Consider the following 15,151-nt stretch of genomic DNA (forward strand, 5'->3'; position numbering starts at 1 on the left):
GGTCACAGCCTCCGCACCGCACAATTGTCTATATAACGCCGCTTTTCTTCATCTGCGCAAACAGTGCGAAGAGAACCGCGTAGATTCTTTCACAGCACGTCCCCCAATGAGATGACCTTGTTTGCCCACGCCTCCCCTGCCACAATAGTTAACAGCAGTATAACCCATGCCACACCGGTTAACAGCAGTAACTATAACGGGTGTCCCCACCCTGTATATAGCTTGCACGGAGCGAGGCCGACGTGCGCCGCAACTCCTCTTCGCGGAGGGCCGAAAGAAAAAAAAAAGACCTTGGCGTCGCGCTCGGTGGCGACGACCCACTTTTCTTAGCACCATCTGGCCGTGTCCCTCTCCTCAATGGCTCGAAGAGTCGCTTGCTGGTCCGCCGTCGCTCCACAGAGTGAGTGCGCAGAAAGGGTGTGTGTATATAGCTGTGCCCCTGCGTGTAAAGTGCGCGAGCACCCACGCGCGCGCACAACTCGGACGCGCACTCGAGCACCGCCTCGACACGTACTCGGGTAAAAAGGCTGCGCTGGCCTGCAGCAGCAGCACAGAGGTCTTGCGGCGAGACTCCCACGCGACCCCGTCGACCGCCGGAAAGATTGCCGACCGCGTGGGCTGACGAAAAGTGGCGCAGGCGCCGCCGAGCTTGCCCACGGCGAGGACAGCGGAGATCGCGATCTGCTGAAGCTGTGTTGTTGCCTTTTCGTTGTGAAACGTTAAACGAAAAGCTCAAAGGTAGACAGTGTAGTGCAGATTAATGGTAGATAGCGGCCACATTGAACGGTACCCGAGTCCTGCCATCTGTTCCAGCTGAGCAAACGTGTATCTTTGCTCTTTTGGTTTAACGTTTCACAACGAAAAGAGACGTGGTTCTTTATGAAGAAGGGAAAGGTTGAACCACTTCTCTTTTCGTTGTGAAACGTTAAACGAAAAGAGCAAAGATATACATTGGCTCAGGTGGAAGGGATGGAAGGACTCGGGTACCGTTTAATGTGGCCGCTGCCTATACCGTTAATCTGCTCTATACATTGTCTGCAGGGTCCTGCAATGTCTTTTCGGAGTGCTCTCACAAACGAAGGCCGTGTTCGACCCCCGAGGCAGCTACGTGTCCGAACGCAGACAATGTCAGCCTTGTTTCGTATTACTTAGCTCTCTAGGTAAGCAATGCATGTTTGCAAATAGAGCACAGCCATCAGCCGTGTTCTCTAAACGGTCTGAGAACAAGCCGTTACGACAAGAAATATTTGCAATACATATATTGTGAAAGTGGTGGCTGTTGTCGCCTATTCAGCTGCAGGGACTTCATCTGACAATGAAAACCGTTGAATGGTCGGAATCTGGAATGTGTTTATCGGACAGTAAACGAACAGCAGCATTGAGAAGTGCCCTGAAATCGCCCTCGCGTCGACACGCGGCGGCGCTACACTGCAAAACTATGTTAATCTAATCACGACCTCATAAATCATTCCAAAGGAAGGCTTTAGCCTTGCCCGGCGTTGCCGAATTATTCGTGCGGTAATCCTGCACTATTGCTTTGTCGTTCTCACAGACGGTATAGGCTTCACTGTACAGCCAGTTCAGTTTACAGATCTGTAGAGTAAAACAACGTCTTCGTACGGGGGAAACAGCCGTGCAAACACCGTTCCGGTGTTCCAAAGACAGTCACCAGCATGCTGTGGCGTAGCCGTGGGGGGTATAGGGCGCACACCGGGCACCGCCACCCTGAAATGTCTGTGTTCGTATGTGGCCTGCCCACCTGTAGTGTATAGTGCTGCTGTATACAAGGTGTTGCCTTTATATTTGAGGTTTCCCCCGCACTACCGCGAAGGTAGACAAAAATACCCCCCTCCGCATAAATCACTGGATAAACTGCAACAGGTGACCTGGAGACAGTTGCAGACTGGCTGATTTGCCAACCCTTACAAGTATTCACTAATATATCCGGGTTGCTTCTCACCTAAATGCAAGAACTGCGACGCCTATAAAGCGGACCTGACACATATATTGAGCGACTGCCCCGGGCTCAAACCTAGGGCGGAACTCGAACTTAATAACACTTCAGACTGGGAGGTATAGCGGTGTCCAGCTCGGATCCCGCGGTCCAGCTGCGGACCGTCAACTGGGCTTTGGAGATCGCCGAAAGTCAAGGGCTTACGACCACCTCACGCCGCCTAGCAGAAGAAACCCAGTAATTTAAATAACTCTGCATCTGACGAAAATAAGTTTTCCCTCCTCCTCCTCCTGCCTTGGTGCTTCCGCGTTGTATATATTGTCAACGTGTGTACATAAAGCTTCAGCTGACAGACAACGTCTGTGATATCGTCTCTTCTTTTTCGTTCGTGTCTATAGTTGTTGCGCTGACAGATCATGAACACATTCCAACTCGCCCACTTCTCGCTATACTTGCGCAGCACCCCCTCCCCCGCCGTCACCTTTCCCGTCCCCGGTCAAGTGTGTGCTCCGCGCCGGAAAAACAATTCACCCGACAGTCAGCTGCAGCATCAGCTGACGTCGCACTATAGGTGCAGCGCCTCTCACGAAAGCTATACGGACACCATCGCGACACCCCGAGTACTGAGCGGAGTAAACCCACACGACACGCTGCGCGAGAACCTCGACGCTGACGTCAACGGTCATGCACGCACAGCCGGATGCGGAGGCGACACCGCCAGTGTGGACCGCCAAGCTACAGCAGCGCATCGGTGCGAAGGGCGGCGCCCGTTATATATGTTACGTAGGTGGAACCCTGCCGCTCGCTTGCAGCCTCTATGACCGCCTGCTATACTGCTGAGAACAACAAATACACTTTTGATCTTTCCGAGAGACACTGGTCCCCGCAATACATTTTAATTAGTTTGTATGTTGCGTTGTGTGTCGTGCTTTGTGTACGTTGTATGCCTCAGTGTCTGTGACGTGCACTGCGCGTATATCATTTCGTTTCTCACCATGCACTACCGTCTGGAGTATAGCAGCGCATGCCGACAGTTAAGCCTCTCCAGGATGCACTAGTGAGCTAGCTCTCTCGCTCATTATACATTGGTCGGTACTGGTAAAATGGGAGTACTTGCAGGTGAAAGTACGTGTTGAATTCCGGTGCTGACAATTTTCTCATCTAACGTCCCGTCAGAACGTCAGTTTCAAATATAATCGAAGTCGATCTGCGTTTGAATTCGTCAAGCGCAATGGAAGCGTGAAAACTGCAGGATCGAAGTCAGGCGGGCTTGAAAAAAAAAAAATGATAATGATAATAACAAACAAAAAAGACGCCCAGCAGCCCTCGAGGTCTGTGTTCATTTCAACGTTCAAAACTGCCTGCGCGACATTGGTATTAGAAAAAAGGAAATGTCACTCCAAATAAAGCATGATGCGCAACTTAATATTTCCGAACCCGTAGCCTAACTTTTCGAGATGTTTATGTTAGCTGAGTCGTTGTTCCCATTCAAACAGCCCATTCGAACAGCACGGACAGCTAGCTGTGAATATGTTCACACGTATTTCAAACTTTTAAACGTAACATTATTTCTTTACTGAGTGGTTTCGGCTTGTCGAAGCCGAGTATTAAGCGAGACATGAAGCCGAGGTGGTGGCATTTAATAAGGTTAATTATATGCCATTACAAAAATCAGCGACATGATGATGGTTAGTTCCTACACCCCCCCTTCACGTAGACTGCGCAATTGTCTGTCCTGGCCCACATTTCCTTTTGTCCCGCTTTTGCACGTTCCCCTGTTACAGACATAGTCTGTTCACGTGTCTTCGTATAACATTCTTGTGTCTACGTGCGTGTGTCAGTTTGTGCGCGTAGGTGCTGATTGCATGTGTCAGCACCGTTTTCTCTCTCTTCTTTCATACTTTGTTACAGCGATAGTTGCTTCAGTTACCCATCCGCCATATTTTACAACGTCTGTTGCAGGTGCCATCACCGCGTTTATTTATCGTAATCCCGTCTTCTTATCGGAACAAATCGCCAGAAAAGAGCACACTTATCGTGCTCACATAGGATTATATCCTTGTTCCGCTACATGTTAGCTCCCGGTACCCATATATAGTTGCCCAAAACTCACGAACCACGTTTCACGTGCGCAATCTTTGTGCGCGTACACCGCTGTCCGCACAACCTCACTTCCGAACAGACGCAGTTGCGTTTCGACAGTCCCTGCCGCCTTAAAAGTGTTAGCAAGGCAAAGCAGCTGCCATACAACCACGTCTTACATTCAATTTAGAAAATCTTACGAAGTATTGTTCCTACTCTTAGTAACGTGACCCAATTAATATAGCCTTAAGAACGCACAGATACAAGCATCTCAAAAGCACATGCTGCTATGCGTCTACTCGGATACGACTGCATCGTACACGGAACAGACTGGATACTATAAGGAAAGCCATTTCTCACAAGAACAGGCTGTTATACTACATGCTGCACCTTCGCAACTAATATAGCCACCTCAAAAGAACGAGCTCTCACTTCGTTGCATCTGCACGGATACGACCGCATCGTACACGAAATAGGCTGCCACTAAGTCTCATTTACACAGACGCGACCCCATATTAAGCGAAAAAAAAAAAAAGCGACCACTACCAATATGCAGATTCTACCGTGTCGTATATATACATGTATATACACACACACGAGAACAGCCTGTTACTATATATGTTGCATTTCGCACGATATCCACGTCTCGGTAACTCGAGAACAGCCTGTTACTATGTTGCATTTCGCACGATATCCTCGTCTCGGCAACTCTCATCCGCAAACGGTCCGTGTCGATGCCGCCGCGCGTTAGCAGCGAACAGAAAGGAATACCGCCGGCGTGACCTTGGCCGCGCATGGAGCGTCGCGGGGCAGCGTGTTTGTTCACATGGCATCGAGTAGCGCCAGAAGTGGCGACCACGCAAGGCACCCGTTTGCATAAACGTAACGGACAACTCTCGTCCCATCACCAGCAGGTGTGTCGTCCGTACTTTATCACGTAATTATCCACGATTAACTACGCATGCTTCGTGTAGGGTCGCCCGCCTGTACCCATTACCGCTGCTTGCGGCGGCCTGCAAGTGTCACTTTGTTGCTGTCGGCTTTCCCTTAGAGCGCCCCCCCCCCCCCCTTTTTTTTTTTTTTTTTTCCTTTTAACTCACGACTGATCTTAGACGAACCGGCTGTCTCCGTCTTTTCCTTTTTCTTTCGTTCTTTTAAAGTGTTTCGCAAGTATTTTATTCCTCATTTACTGCGCTGCAGGTCGTTAACTAACCGTATAACCCGCGAACACTATAGCTGGTTCCAGCATAAACCCGTCTCGCTGGTTCTTCGCGCCATTAGTTAAATAAAGCAGCAATTTATTCATCTGCGCTCCATCTAACGAGCGTTGGCAGACACGTAAGCGTGAAGTAATTAAGGCAGTGCATCGTGATTTACTGATTGACCGTAACGTTTTAGAGCAACACCTGAGCTATGCGAGACGCCGAATGGAGGGCTCCCGATTAATTTTGACCACCTGTGTCTTTTTAACGAGGGCCGAAGCGCAAGTACACAAGCGGCTGCTATCATCATCATCATCCCTCCTCTTTTGAAATACAGTCAACGCCAGTAGGCCGTACATGTCTTCAGTTACATGCATTGTGTTCGTTTAATATCGCGCGGTCAGGGAAGATAAAGGATCCGTAAAATAGCTGGGAAAAAGGTCCTTGTTTGGACTGTAAACTTGATTACCAGCTTTTTATTACACCACACGATCATGCAAAAAGCAACGCGTATTTATTTTATTTTTTTCTGACGCCTTCTCACGCTAAAAAATCACGCGACTGCAGCATATGTACGCACACACATACGCGATATTATGTTCGAAGATATTTGTTTTTAGTTGAGGAAACCGAAAACATGTGTTTCATAGCACACGAACAGAAATTAGCCAAGGAGACCAAAATTAGGGCAGTCGAAACCGGATTGTATTGAATGGAGTTTTTGCCCTCACCAATTGCGTCCCGTACGGCGCCGTCTCGATTGCTCAAGGAAGAGGGGGAGAGAGCAACACGATCACTTTGCGCAAGCAGAAACTTTTCCGCTTTTGTTCAAGGCCAGGAAAAGAAACGAGAGGAGAATAGGCCAGGGAAATGGGAGACAACGCAAGTGTGAGATCACGCCTTCGACTATACACAGCTCTGAATGCGAACAATCTGAAAGGCCACGATCGAATGGCCTTGTACAACATTTATGTCAGTCGCCCCGTTCCATACTCCGCCGCTTCAAGGGCTCCGCCGATTTCTGTCTCATTCATAGAAGCCCCGTTGCTCGCCGATGCCTCCATATCGCCTTGTAGGTTTTTGCTGCCTTCCGAAGTGGCGGCGGGGATGCTGGTGGTAGTAGTATAGTATCAGTATCAGAAGTAGTAGTAGTAGTAGTAGTAGTAGTAGTAGTAGTAGTAGTAGTAGTAGTAGTAGTAGTGACAGTGATGTGGTTGTATGTCGAAATTCATTGTACCATAGCGCATTATCAAGACCACACCATCCAAACTGCGGAACGCTGGCTTGCTTGACAAACAACCTTCTTCTCCATAGTGACAAACTTTACATCCCCCCCCCCTCCCCCTTCTTTTTCCTTTGTTCAAAATTTCGTTCATTCTCTCTTCAGTTTTCTCTATCCAATAGGACCGTACCGTTCCCCATGTCCTTCCCGACGCAGATAATTAAGTATGCGTGACAGTCAGTTAGATACACGCCGGCGGAAATCCTTGTTTTACATTAATATGCCTCCTCTCTCTCTCTCTCGTAGTCGATTTCGGAAGGGAGCACAAGGGCATTGGCGTACTTAACGAATATCTCGTCGATACGTTCTTCAAAAGTAGCTTTTGTTTTACCACCGATGAGCGCCCAGTGTGCACGTCATCTTGCCAGTCTGTTTATTCCGCGGCACGCGCTTTGAGGGGCCTTGTATGTCGTGATAAGACTGCGCGCACAGCTAACGGAGATGATCGACAGGTCGAGGAGTCACGGTGCATCTACAGAACACGCCATGGAAGCTCGCACATCCAATTCGAACAACGCAAGCAGTCAGAATAGCCCCTAAAAAGTCTTTAGATGAAACTTTCCTCGCGTCCATAGGCATATAATATGGTTAATTCCAGTTTCTTTCTTCCTTTTCTTTATAGAAATAATTAAAAAAAAAGACGTTGTCACATTCTTCTTCTTCTTATGTTGTTGTTGCGTTGTTAAAGGAATCGCAAGTACATTTTAAGCGGTCCCTATATATAATCTCTCCAGCCTGTTATTTGAATCCTCTAAATATTTCAATGGAGGCACACTTAAGTCCAATCGTGTATTCGGATTTCAAACTTGCCGCTGCAACGATTTTCGCCACAGGGCAAACGATCTCTTCTGTTTAACTTATAGTAACCTCTGCGTCGGCGCACCGCATTAGGACTTGGCTGCCGCGCCGCAAAACTTAACCTAACCCGTTCGTGGGCCAGATATGGCTTGGCAGTTGCTTCCAGTGGAATCTGGCGAGAACGAAGCATATATGCAAATGAAAAAAGAAAAAAAGAAGGAACTTAAGAGCAGCATCCGTGCGGCGGGAACAATGCTGCCCGTGACCGCTGCCGCCGGCGTTCGGTGGGATGTGCCGCGATCGTACACGCTGCGCCTTTCTTTTCGCTCACGCGCGCGTGCGTTCATCCGTGAAGGTCGCCCCTGGCTGGCGTCCAGCACCCAGAGGACTGCGGCAGGCGTACAGGTGCACGTCGTATACATATACTGCCGCGGCTACTGTGTGCGCTACGCGCAACGTACGCGCTGCAGGTCTCGCGCTCGCGTCACTGCTGCGCTCCCTTTCAACTCCCTTGTCCCATAACGCGCACTCCCTTTCGACAGAAGCCAAGCCCGGAGGTCGTATACAACCATGGGCAGAGGGTACTATACCATGGGTTTGAAGTCTCGCTTCGGTGAAGGTTAACTGCAACCTCTCAAGCGCTTAGCCACACATGGCATATAATTTTCATTATCGATCGTTACAGTTTCAGCGAAAACAATTAATTTCAACCGACGTTTATTATATATCGACGTGTACAGTTAACGAACCCTGTAATTAGCACGAGAGCCGTCTAAATGACATGTCCCTCACTGATCATCTGCAGTAGCACGTCAGCCATTTCGCTGGGCTAACATATCCAGCTCTCATTAAATAAAGTCGAACCCGGATAGATCGAATCTGAAAGGGAATTACTAAAATGTTCGATATATGGGTAATTCGATATATAGAATAAAAATGTTATGCTAGAAGTTTCAAGGGGATTTTACTGCTGTTCGTTATACAGAATAATTCGTTATATGTGGGTTCGATATATCCGGGTTCGACTGTATATCTCTTTTTTTTTTTCTCTCCTAGGTAATGGAGTCCTAAGTCTTGTCTTCTTCTTATATGACAGTACCAAGTAATGGTACAATGAACATCTTCTAATTTACAACGCCCATTTGGTCGCGGGCGGAAGGGGGGCCCAGCGCGTAACTAAACAGTGAAGTCCTTATTACGACAGTTACTCACATCCTCCGGGCAAATGGTGTCATCGGCCGTCCTGCCTGCCGGTATCGGTGCGTGGATGCTGTTACGATGCGGTGCATGGTTGCTGTTGCCGTTTGTGGCGGCGGCGGCGTTGTTGTTGTTCCTGGACGTGCCCGCTTCCTGGTCGGCCATCCTCGTCCGTCACAGTCGACGTCGTCGCTACGCGCTTAACACCACCCGGGCGCCGCGGCGTCAGGACGTCGTCGTCTCCAGGCTCATTTACACGAAGAAGCGGCTGCGGCAAGAGCCCGCGGCCATACAGCTGCACCGGCGTCGCACACGCAAACGGTCGAGTCGGGAAAATCGGCGAAGCACTCGCGGCGGTCCCGAAGGCAACACTCGCTCTGCAGACTCGGACCTGTTGAGCTTCGAGTTGCTCGCACGCAGAGCTCCTTGGAGCGGCGCTCGGTGGGCGCGGCGCGTAGTGTACGCGTTGTGCGCGGCTACTAAAATCCCGTTGCCGTCCAAGTGGTTGCTACGCGCGCTCTCCGTCCGACGGCTTGGGCGGGCTCGTGCGCGGTTCTCTGCCGCCGCGCCAGTGAGTGGGCGCCCACGTCGAGTTCCTCTTCCGTTACCCTCCTCGCCGGCTCCCTCGCGCTCGCCGCCTTCTATGCATCAACGCAGCGGCCCAACGCGCTCTGCTATTTTATCGCCGCCGCCGCTGTGGCCATCGAAGACGCGAGTTACCGCGTCGTCGGCTGACGCATAGATGTTCCCTCTCTATTTCGCAAGCGCTGTTGCCTCCGGTCTCAGAGGAACGGCGTCCGTTGCTTTTTTTTTTTTCTTTTCTTTATTATTATAATTATCTTTTTTAATTGGCAGAAAACCGTACTCGGGCAACGTAGCGCTACACATTTACGTCGTGAACACGGATGGAACTGTGTATGTTAGACTGACATGCTACTCCGTGTTGGCTGCGAAATGGCACACTAGTGCCACAGACAGGCACTTACATAGTCATTAAAGGGACATTAAAGCAAAACAATAAATCAACTTAGACTGATAAAGTATTCTTCGAAAACTCTGCTGTCGTTAATTACACTGCAAAGGTCAATTATTAGGAGAAAATGAAGCTCAAAGTTTAATTTTTTGAATTTCGCGCGCAATCCCCAACGTCAGCACTTCAATGTGACGTCTCGACTTCTAAAGTAATTTTTTGTATTTGGGCCACATTGGCTCAGTAAAACTTCGCGAACCTTGCTACATTCAGTCTTGGGCGTCTTTAGAACACAATGTAGTCAATCTTTACCGCTAAAGAATTAACCGAGACCTAGAAGACGCTGTCAAAATCCATGACGTCACGCTGAGCTGGTGCGGGAACTTCAAGGTGGCGTCGCCACTCGCCTTCTGTGTTTTTCGTTTTTTGTGGCTTAGCAAGCGCCTTCTCGCAGTAAAAGTGGTGTTTTTGGTATCGTGGAAGGGTAATCTACTGACAGAAGAAATCATTTTTCCCTTTAGTGTCCCTTTAAAAATATATCTACTCTGCGGTCCACTGTTAAATGGAACACATGGTTGCAGAGCACGCGCGCGTTTTCCCTTCAAGCAAGTGTATACAATCGCCCGGCTATGCTGGAAATGACTTGTGATTGGTGGCGCTGCAGGCTATGTTACCATAAAGTCCCTATATAAGAAAAGTACAAGTACCGCCATCCTTTGATCAACGCCGCTTCTCTCTCTCCTGTATCTCCGATTGGACGACGATAGCGCGAGCTTTCACTTCTTTATATATATATATATATATATATATATATATATATATATATATATATATTGACGCGTGTGCTCTAGGTAGACGACAACGACGATGGGAACATTAACGGACTCCGTCTAGTGGGTCAGTGGGATTTTGGCTAACGACGAAGAAGACGTGTCGCTGTTCCGTTTTGCTTAAACAGGTCGTCCTGCTGTTCTTGAAGAACGTCTGCCTGTCCTCTCTCGGCGTTGTACCGTGACAGTGGTGGAGGTGCTGGGTATATTGACCACGCCTGATGCTACGGACTCCTTCTGGGAGTCGTTCATCTAGCCCGGACGCATTGTCACCAGTTACGACCCCCGTGCACCGCTTCAGTCGTCGACTGCTAGGCCTCGCCCCGGAGTTCTCCCCTCTTCAACCACATCTTTCCAGGAGCTCCACACATCTGGCAATGGCCGAAACGAGCCCACCGCAAGCACCCCAATGCAGCCAGTCTCCCAGTCAACAACAGGTAACTGTTCTTCATCCGCTGGTTCCCGATCGCTATCGCGGTGCAGCGTTCGAAGACATTGAAGACTGGCTCGACAAGTACGAGCGCGTCGCCCAGATTAACCAGTGGACTGAGCAGCAAAAGCTCTCCCACGTCTATTTCGCGCTTGACGACAGTGGCCGTACTTGGTATGAGAACCGCGAAGCTAGCCTATCGACATGGCATGACTTTCGGCAGAAAATCACCGATACCTTTGCAAGTGCTGACCGACGCGACCGCGCCCAACAGTTGATGGAGCTACGGGTGCAACAACCCAATGAGTCGGTCACAATGTTCGCCGAAGACATGGCCCGTCTCTTTCGTAGAGCCGACCCGAACATGACCGAGGATAGGAAGTTACGCTACCTCATGCGAGGTGTAAAAGAGCAGTTGTTCGCGGGGCTTGTGCGCAATCCACCCGTCACCGTCGCTGATTTTATCAAGGAGGCTACGGCTATTGAGCGGGCCCTTCATCAACGATGCAGGCAGTACGATCGTCTGTCCACCAGCACCGCAATCAATGCCGCCGCATTGACTCCACAGTATCAGAGCTCCTTGCGTGAAATGATAAGAGAGATCGTCAGAGAAGAAGTTCACCGGATCCTGACATCGACACTGGATAGCCCCGTCGCGTCAATCGCCGAAGTGGTACGCGACGAAATCAGGCAGGCGTTACCGGCCGCCGATCTTCCCGACCACCAGCGTCCCATGAGTTACGCCGCCGCTGTCCGATGTTCCCCACCCGTTACAACCACACCCCCGTACAACCAGCCTCCGAGAGCCGCTCCTTGGTCGCCGCCGCAAGAGGAGGCATTGCGGCGCGCACCCGTGATGCCGATGCAGTCCTACCGCCAGCCGTCATTCGCCGCGCCTTGGACCACACCGCAAAACGACCCTTCGAGACGGCCACAATTTCGGAGATCCGACGCGTGGCGCACCGCCGATAACCGCCCTCTCTGTTTTAACTGCGGGGGCGCCGGCCATATTTCGCGCCATTGCTGGCATCGCGACGCATCCTTTCGACCTCTTCGTCCGTGGTCTGATGGTCGACGTGCAGATGGCGACTCCCTGCTACGCCGCGACGACGCTGCTTCTCAGGGACCTCCCATAGCGCACCCGAATGACGAATCCGTGCTGAATGATCGGACTGATTTCGGCCATCGGTCGCGCTCTCCTACCCCTCCACGCCAAATGCCTGCTGGACGTACTTTTGCTAACTTTCAAGGCCGAAGGTCGCCCAGCCCCCGCCGGGGAAACTGAAGGCGGCGACCTCTGGGGGTAAGGTTGCAGGCCCGCCGCAAGACAATAAAAAGCCCCCAACTCGCCCGCTGCCGAACGCCGAGCAGCCGATAACCACCGGCCCCGAAGAAATTGTGAGTGCCGACCTTGATGTTTTTGTGGATGGGCAGCCAGTGACAGCATTAGTCGACACTGGTGCTGACTTCTCTATAATAAGTCAGGAACTCGCCCTCCGCCTGAAGAAAGTGAAGGACGCCATGGACGGGACCTCACATAAGGACGGCAGGCGGCCAATTCCTGATGCCTACTGGAAGATGTACTGCAAGAATTAATATTGGAGATTCTTCTTTCGTGGCCGCTTTCATCGTTCTTCCTGCGTGCTGTAAAGATTTGATTCTTGGAATGGATTTCCTAAGGGAATACGGCGCCGTAATTAACATTCCAGACCGCATGGTGACGTTTTATAAGAGCCCTGGTTTAATCCATTACTTATCGCCGCAACTCAATGCCTTTCGTCTAACAGAAGATGACGTCGTAATCCCACCTCGGTCATATAGTCTTGTTTCGGTGGCCTGTGACGTACCGTTTCATTGCGAAGGAATTGCCGATCAAATAACCGTTTTGTTGTTTAGTCACGGTATCTCGGTCGCACGAGGAATTGTCAATGTCACCGACGGGCGCACGAACCTCTTGCTAACAAATTTTAGCACAGAGAGACGACACGAAGAAGACGTGTCGCTGTTCCGTTTTGCTTAAACAGGTCGTCCTGCTGTTCTTGAAGAACGTCTGCCTGTCCTCTCTCGGCGTTGTACCGTGACAATATATATATATATATATATATATATATATATATATATTCCGCCTCAGAGCCATGTTGAAAGTCCTCTGCGCAGCCGTGGACTTTCTAGGTGCGCCACCGTCGACTTGCTTTCGCAAGCAAAAAGTAAAGGAAAAAAAAAAAAAAAAAAACAAGTGCTTTAGGAGAGGAGACGGCGGAGGAAAGAGTAGATGACACACATATCCGGCAAGCAATGGGCCACCGCGGTAAAAAGCGAAAGTTGGATTATGATACCAGATCATCCATTATGCGCAATACATTTCGTAACCGTTAAGCTTCTCTTTTATTTTGATTGGCGTGCATTAGCCGAGCTTAGGATCGTTACGATCTTAGGATCATATACGATCTTAGGATCGTTATTAGCGTGCCATTATAATTGCTTGCCGCACTGTGGGAAAGCTAGATTAGGATTAGCCTTGAATGTAGGTCGAGCGAGCAGATGCCCCACAAAACAGGTCACATTCGAATTTGTTTTCATCTCAAAGAATTGAGCCCCCAGCAGTGTAAATATCCTATCACACGTTCACATACGCAGGCAGCAGGGTCACAGCTGCGTTTATTGCAGTGTGGAAGTCATAAACGCGCCTAAACGTGTCAGTTAAATTTCGAGCGCGAAACAAAATGTACAGTGTTAGTACAGAGTTGGAGCGATCGGACGGCCCCGTACAACAGCTAGCTCACATAGCGCGGGGCTACACAGGCGGCGTCGCCGTAGAGCCGGTACCTCGCCGGTCCCATCACCGAGGCGATCGCTTCTATCACCGCTCACGGCGACGTAGAAATCGGCTACAGCTTGTTCTTAACATGAAATAGCGCTTAATAGAAAAATTATCTCGAATTTGCGCGTGTTTCGTAAAGCAGCGTCCCGTACTAAACCACTGGCGCGAACGACATTTCGTCTCGCAGACGGGAACCAAGCATCGGCCGTCTCAACGAGGCGGCTCGGCTGGCTTGCAAGTACTACGTTTCGTTTGCTATTCGCACCAACAAAACCAATTCATTTAAGCCCACGTTAATCGTGTTGTCAAAAATAAGCGCACAATGATGAGCAGCAGGCCAGGTCGCAAGCGCTGTCGGCCGTCACTGCGGCGGTCAACGAGCTAGGCCTAGCGTCTCGTTCGGCCGTATCCCGATGGGGGCGAGATGCAAGAACGTGCACTGAGTGCACATTAAAGGATCTCATGTAGTCAAACTAAATCCGGCGCCCCCACTACTGTGTGCTTCATAATGAAATCGTGGTTTTAGCTCCCCCACCCCTATAAAAAAGATGCGCCATCCGCGCGTGCAAGCGGTGCATGGCGGCGAACGTGGGCGGAGCCAAACGTTGGGCGGAGCCTACGCGACGTCGCTATAGGGCCTAAAATATATCGACGGTGCCATATAGGAGGCTATGACGGTGCCTACCGCTGTTTACAAACATGGTGTAGGTCTATAGAATAAGTCATAAGGCATCGCTACAAAATCGCGGCCCCTGTCCTGTCCCCTAGCCTCAATGTATTTCGTTAGTAAGAACTGTTTAAATAGTAGACGCATTCGCTATCACATATGTCGCTACGTCGATTGACTGACACGCATTCTTACGAACACTTCAGTCCCTGCGCAGCAACTGCATTTTGAGTCCCTATATAGAACGAAGGCTTAGGTACGTCACCGTTAGCGCAAATTTCGTGCGGTAGCTACAGGGTCACATCGCATTCGTCTCGAAAGGGATGGATATGCTGCTCTGTAAATACGGCCATAAAAGGCGGCAAAGCCCGGCAAAAAGATAATAATAATAACGAAATAAAACGGAATTGAAAGCATACGTGCAAAGCACCGCACATTATGTGTCCGCAGATGCGGGGCAAAAAACGCAAGGAAGCCTTTCCCTGTAGTTCCAGATAGGAGCGCTGTTTGGTGTCGTCATATCTGGTTACGGCACCCTCACGACTTGGGGACACTTCAGTCACCGGCGTCCATCTTATCAGTCATCTTGCCTTCTATAAACGAGGCATTCAAGAAAAACGCTTGAACGAGCTCGACGTTCTGCCACGGTACGAACCACACGTTTCATTTAGCTATAAGCGACTACCGAGTGTGTGTGTGTGTTTAAAAAAATAAATTAAATGATGACAAGGCAGGCTTAGCCAGCTATATCGCAAATACTACTATATATAGGGAATCAAAGAAAGAGAAAACAAGAAACACACACACACACACTACACTGCATGCTTCGGTCTCTGAATTTGCAACCACCTCTCGGAGACAAGGCGCATTTGTCTCCTGCTCATCGAGCTAGGAATCGAAGGGCGCGCCGCGGTGAAA

General features: G+C 49.9%; 1 protein-coding gene across 1 annotated transcript in view; it reads right to left on the reverse strand.

Annotated features, from left to right (window-relative positions):
* The window catches only part of LOC119456190 (uncharacterized), a 29,067-nt gene extending 19,922 nt beyond the window's left edge, over positions 1-9,145 (reverse strand). The window contains exon 1 of the mRNA XM_037717818.2: positions 8,531-9,145. Within this exon, the coding sequence (XP_037573746.1) occupies positions 8,531-8,680 (150 nt within the window). The 5' untranslated portion in view covers positions 8,681-9,145. The remainder of the gene's footprint in view (positions 1-8,530) is intronic.
* Positions 9,146-15,151: the final 6,006 nt, after the last annotated feature.

This window comes from Dermacentor silvarum, chromosome 6 (genome assembly GCF_013339745.2).
Source record: "Dermacentor silvarum isolate Dsil-2018 chromosome 6, BIME_Dsil_1.4, whole genome shotgun sequence".
Lineage (NCBI taxonomy): Eukaryota > Metazoa > Arthropoda > Arachnida > Ixodida > Ixodidae > Dermacentor > Dermacentor silvarum.